At 40.3% G+C, this 6,695-nt stretch overlaps 1 protein-coding gene across 1 annotated transcript in view; it reads right to left on the minus strand.

Annotated features, from left to right (window-relative positions):
- LOC118412341 (dTDP-glucose 4,6-dehydratase-like) overlaps positions 1-6,278 on the minus strand; it is a gene marked incomplete in the record, with an annotated part of 8,496 nt that extends 2,218 nt beyond the window's left edge. Inside the window, 10 exon segments of the mRNA XM_035815139.1 lie at positions 1-66; positions 1,022-1,201; positions 1,854-1,915; positions 2,310-2,401; positions 2,915-3,028; positions 3,612-3,700; positions 4,285-4,333; positions 4,849-4,905; positions 5,417-5,478; positions 6,150-6,278. Coding sequence (XP_035671032.1) covers positions 1-66; positions 1,022-1,201; positions 1,854-1,915; positions 2,310-2,401; positions 2,915-3,028; positions 3,612-3,700; positions 4,285-4,333; positions 4,849-4,905; positions 5,417-5,478; positions 6,150-6,198 — 820 coding nt within the window.
- Positions 6,279-6,695: the final 417 nt, after the last annotated feature.

Genomic DNA, 6,695 nt, shown 5'->3' on the forward strand with positions numbered 1-6,695 from the left:
CCGACCCCAGAAACTCATATTGGACGCCGAAGATCTGTGATACAAACTCTGTTGTTTGGCCCTGTGCTGAGGAATACATGGAGGATTGAAAACTGATGAAAGAAAAACATGAAAAAATACATGGTCTTTGGATAGACTACTGGAGAATGGGGTTGCCCGAGGTGATGGATCAAGAGTCTATCTACGTGGAATGAGCAAACTAATTGCAACCCAGCTCAGGGCTCGAAATTCATTTTTGGGATTAGGTGCACTGGTGCACCCAACTTAAGAAATTGGGTGCACCAAAAATTTTTGGGTGCACCACTTAAATTTAAGTAATAACCTAGTAATAAAACTTAGTTACAAGCTATCAAATTCTGAAACAAGTACCATGATAGACATTTTTATTATCTCTCTAACACTTAGATGTCAAGAATATGATATATACTAGTATCCTTTGATATCTTTACATACACAACCTAGGAAAATATTTGGGTGCACCTTGTGCACCCACAGAAAATAATTGGGTGCACAGCTCCAATTTTGGGTGCACCTGGGTGCACATGCACCCAGTATTTCGAGCCCTGCAGCTGAATATGGAAGTTCTCACACTTGTTCGACTTAAGACATTTTTGGACATGCTAGAGGGGGGAGGACATCGATGGCTTCCAGAGTTACTCCTTTAACATCGAGAGAAGAAGAAGAAGAAAACTACACGTAAGGCTCTGTGTAGCTTCACCAGGTTGGATAGGTCATTGGAGAATAATGTTCTTATTCCTTTGACAATAATAAAAATCATCATATAGCCAGGCGCCACAGACCAATCAGAAGGATCATTCTGACTAACCAGGAGGAGTGATACACACAAGAAAGTAAGGGATATGCAGGCATTGGCCAATCAAAAGGAGCGAGACATATGCCAGAGCAGAGGGAATAAGTACACTTTGCTCACTCTGTGGTTTCATTCGGTGGTTATAGCAAAGGACCAGGCGTTATGACACCATATACACCTCGGGGCGGGTCATTAACTCTTAATTCTTACTCGTGTTTCCCTTGTCTGCTAAGTTGAAGACCTGTCCGCTGTTTCCCGTGTTTCTGAGGTGCCATATCGCCCGACACACGTCCGTCACGTGTACCGTGTTGGTACGCAGCTCGGGTGACCACAACAGTCTCATCGTCTCCTTCAGCTCCTTGTAGACTGCACCAACCAGTATTCTGGGGGCTGGAAAACACAAGGATGAATGAATGACTGGTTTATTTGCAACATACACACTGTTGTAGCCTTAAGCTAAGGGCACAACCCGCCGTACGTGCAAATACGTGCTGTCTACGTGCCAAAACATGGGCAATCTTTTGGCATCCGTAAGTGTTAAGTACCGCCTCCGTACGAACCCGTAGGGAATTCGACGGATTTTGGAGCACGCAGACACGCCGTAAAACTTTACGTGCAGGCAAAACTTTGTGTGCCGTCGGGCTGCGGATTCGCCCCCGTACGTGCCAGTACGGGCAACGCGCCTGCCCTGTACAGCCTGAACGTTTTCAGGAATATGTGGTGGACGTGGCCTCCCAAAAATATGTACGGACAAATTTCACGTACGGCGGGTTGTGCCCTTAGCTTGACATGGCTGAAGGGTGTTTGATAAATCCTCTGCCTAACTAAGTATGATGTCTTTTATGACACAAAAACTCAGCTACTTGTGATCACTACTTTGCAGGCAACGCAACGAAAACTCAATCAACCCATGTTCTACCAACCTGAAATTACTTTCGGAAGGAGTTGGACAGATGACAGCAGATGAAATACTGTAAAAAGGATATTGTTCACTAGTGGTTCAATATTAGTGAGCATTAATTTAATGCACATATTGACTTACTGAGTCCAGTTCTGTCTCCAGGTCCATATACAATGGCAGGTCTCAGGACTACATAGTTTAACCTGTAACAAACAAAGAGTGTACAAAAAAACTTATATCAAGCACAAGTTAGTGACCCTAGAATTGTTTACCTTCAATGTGCTAAAGCTGCCTTTTAGAACTAAATTTGAATTGGTTACTGGTACCTGTACACTGAACTGGAGCTGGACTTATAAAAACAAACGTAGCTTCAGGTAAAAAGAATCCTTAACATTGAACAGGAAATTCCGGACTTGCAAAATATATCCTTTGCTTTTATTTTTGTTCTTAACCATCTAAAACTTTATAAAGATCATGAATTTTGCAAAGGAAAAAAAAATTGCTGTACTGTTATTTTTTGGTTGTTTACCACTGACTGTACTGACTAACTTTTTTGGTTTACTATAAAATTTTGCACAAATATTCTTTGATTCTTACCCTTTAATATTGCTGATCTCTTGTTCTGCCCTCAGCTTGTGTTGTGCGATGTCTGTCCATGGAGAAATCTTACACCCCTCCGTACTTGCAACCTAACCAGGAAGAATCTCTCATGAGATTGTAAAACAAATATCTGATGTACAAAATGTTAGCTTAAAAGTTCATCTGTGTTGTTAAAACTAAACATAAGACGTAATAGAGCTGTGTGCCTAAATGAATTACAAGTACAGGTATCTTTTATGGGGCATCAGAAATTTGAATCTCAAAACAATTTCTTTGCACATTAACTTAAGTTTCAATGGCAAGAGAATAACAATTGTCATCATTGATTCAGTATTTACATATCTGTAATCTTAAAAAGTGGTGTCCATATTAGTGCTTTAGTTTATTTAGATACAGGTACTGGTATACAAATGTTTAGGTCTGGACATGTACCTATTAGTAACCAATTTTACAGGTACGGTACGGTACAGGTACGGGTTATGTACACAGCCCTAACATATTACTAGTATAAATAAAATGATGAAAAAGAGTCATTGTAACTATTGCCTTTTAACCACAAAGATCTTACATCTGCTGTTCTATGAGTTTCCCTACCTCCCTACCTTGTCTGGTGCATAGATGTGTGCTGTGGACAGTTCTATATACCGCCGTGCACCCCTCTGGGCAGCCTCCTTTGCACAGTTGACGGACAGCTTAACAATTCCTTCATTATATACCTGGGTGTGGCATAGGAGGTGATATGTGAAGTTTACAGAACTTTGTAGCAGATGTACAAGGAGTTTGTAAATCATTTGTTCTTTTCCCTGATTTACTTGACCTTGGTCACATATCTGTACATCTAAGGCAGTGGGAGACGAAACACATTTTATTTCCAACTGTTCATTCAACGAAACCGAAAGAATCACTCTGTTTAGAGACGCTGCAAAGACTTATCCCAACTTCCCCACATTGACAGATGAACAGAAAGCTACTTTTGTCTTGAAATTGCAGAACCCACAAATTTTAAAAAAGGTGGGGATTTTCGTCTCCCTCTGCTTTCAAAAAAGAGGTCAAACCCAACCTGTTTAGAAATAGCCAACACTAGTATTACAGTAGACTATTGTTCATAACTGTCCATTGTCACTTGTATATCTACTATGTTTATACCATGTACTTGCAATTAGCCCTCGGGCACGAACTTGCAAATAAACTTCTTCTATATTGATTGGATCTTTGAAAATTTGCTACTAAGTTTTAAATCACAACAAAAATAAACCAAACAAACGAACACAAATGCTTGTATAAGATTAGGAGACTTACCGGCTCCATCTGGCCGAGTCTGCCCTCTGAGGCACAGTTCACCACTAGGTCAAAGGTCACTTCATCATCGAATGCCCGCTGTACAGATGCTGCAAAAGGATAAAATGTGTTGGTCAGAAAACCATCTGGTATGTTTGAAATAAAAATAACTACCGTATCAATTATAATCACTGAAAAAAAGCTGAATCTACACTACCCAACAGGTAAGCATGAACATTTATTTGACTGTCAAAGCATGTCCCCGTGGCGCACGCGGTAACACAACCAAGCTGCTTGGCAGTCTGGAGGGAAATTTCGAGGATCGATGGGCCGGAGTAGGACTCTACCTTCTGGCAAGGTCTAGGGATGGCCACAGCTTGGACATGTTGTAAAGGATTACATTCGTTGTTACGGATGGTGACAAGCCGGTGACCCCGTGTATGACGGAGTTTCAGGTGTAAGCCTCAGCAACAAACCTCTGCACATAAAAGAACCCAACACTTATCGAGACGAGTGTTGATAATCCAGTGTGATTGGCTAAACATGCAAGCAGTAGCAAAGCCACATTACACTACTAGTAGTTGGTAATTAAAAGAAGTGCAATACTTCGCCCTTAGTCTGAGTTTTGACTGGCTGACTGTCATTCTGACCACGAGGGATGGAAAAGTAGTAAAAAAACTCAATGGAGTCTTACCTGGATTTATAAGATTAGCTGACTTAAACTCTATCCTCTGAAAGATTTCCTGTAGTGGTAAAACATCAATCATGAAATAGTAAAATTACTAAGTCTTGTTCCTATGTTTGCTGATAAATAATACAAGTTAAACTATATCTATGTCATACCTGAGATCAGATAACATTTGATATGGGCATTATGGATTGGGTGATAACTTGGGTTATCACACAGATGTCTACTGCTGTCACAGTTGTTCACTTCTTGTTGATAATTCGACTAACAAATTGGGGCATTGGAATTGCTATCGTTTTAATTTTTTTGAAAAATATAACATAACAATGACAACCTAGGCCCTGGGCTCATTTTATGTCTCCTAAGCTTCTGTGAAAACTACAGGGTACAAATAATATTGTTACAGGTGAAATTATACTGCTTTGGTCAAGGCTTGCAGTCTCTTTTTTCTTGATGATACCAAAATTTTCCTGTATCCCTTGAGTGTCCTTAATCATACAATTTGAAGTGGATAGATATAAAATCTGTTAGTGTTAAGCAGTTTTTGTTCTAAGATCAAATGGCACATACCTTTTGCCTGCCTCCCAACCATGCTGTGGCTGGTGGCACCTTGTCTACTACTCGCACCTGCAGGCAAGAGGGAAAAGGGTTGCTATGGTTACAACTTCTGATGCATCATGGGAATCTGCTGTAGTTGCTAGGGAACTGTTGCTATGGTTACAACACCTGATGCTTTTTGGGGAAAGGAGCATCTGTTATGGTTGCTATAGTTATGGATTTGATGCCTCGTGGGAATGGGACATCTGTTACGCTTGTCAAACAGCTGTAATTGATTTAGATAATATTTGCATGATAAACTTCTTCCCCCTGCATTAGAGTATATCTATAATTACTGCACTGTACATTTTATATGTAAAACTTTGAGGACACACATGCACGCACACACACACACACATACATACACACAGATGTACACACACACACAGATGCACACACACACACACACACATACATACACAAACACACATAAAGATGCACACACACACACACACACACATACACACACATATACACAGACACATACACGCACACACACACACACACACACACACACAATTATATATATCACCATCCCAACCTTAGCAGCCAGCTCATTTGACACCAAATACTCTGCTAGGTTCCTTCCAATAAATCCAGTTCCTGTGAAGAACAGAATATCAAACATTGAGAACAGGTACAATCAACTGGTAACATCAACTTCAAATGTGATACTAGCTTGGACATGTTGATTTGACTATATGGTTAACAATTATAAATATAACATCCCTTGGGAACCCCCAAAACTGACAGTACCGGTGCGAGCATGCGACTAAAATTAAAGTTTGACAAAAAACAAACAAACAATAGATTTATTCAGTTGGACATCGTATGATTTTGATAACTAAGAAAGCATTTTCGGTAACAAGACTCTTGTACGAGTCGCACGACACGTGCACGATTATATCAAGAAGTTTGTATCGTTAATCGTATGACAATCGCACAATGAAATTGTGACCGGCTGTACAGAATTTGTACAGGGTAATGGGTGTTGACAATGTAAACTCGTCACAGCGGAAATCTACATGGTCATTCCGGCACACAGACGTGAAATTTCTATATAAAGAGAATGTCAACACACTTGGATCCGGCATGGCGAGAATGGAGTAAACACTACTCTATCGCCTGCCCCCCTCCCCATCCCGACGAAGTTGCCCAAAAAAGTCCAACAAAAAAGACAGAGTGGCGGTTTTAGACCATTTTTAAAAGCGTCCCTTTGTTTTGAGAGACTGACATCCTCTGGAGGAAGAAATAAGTATGAAACGCATCTTTACCTCCTAATATAAGAACGCGTGGCTTTTCTTCCATGCCAACTTCTGCCATTTTGGATCAGCTGTTTACCTGGGATATTCCACTGCTCAATAGGGGTGAACAGTTCAGATTCCTCATAGCTCACTGAGGACACCTTGCAATCCTTTGTCAAATTGCAGGAGAATTTTCTGATTGGACTGGTGCAATGAGTATTATCGCCACTAGAGGTCCTCTTTGACACGTCAAAGCAGAGAATAAAAAAAAAATCTTCACAAATTGTGAATTACATTACATTATGTACTAGTATCTTTATCTTCTCGGTTGACAGGTTGACGGGGGCACGACTATCTCAGAACAGTATTAGCGTTACTATCATCAAGAATATCAAGAACTAAAATAGACAAATTAATATCATGGACCCTCGAAGTGTCATTGCTCACATAAAAAAGAACGAAAACGCCAGAATTTTTGTCTGTCGTCAAAGAAATGTTGTCTGAAATGAGGAACTTGCTTCACAAAAGACTGTTGGTGTGAAAGTAATTAACACATATAACGTTACTTATACGTAG

The sequence above is a fragment of the Branchiostoma floridae genome, chromosome 3, assembly GCF_000003815.2.
Source record: "Branchiostoma floridae strain S238N-H82 chromosome 3, Bfl_VNyyK, whole genome shotgun sequence".
Lineage (NCBI taxonomy): Eukaryota > Metazoa > Chordata > Leptocardii > Amphioxiformes > Branchiostomatidae > Branchiostoma > Branchiostoma floridae.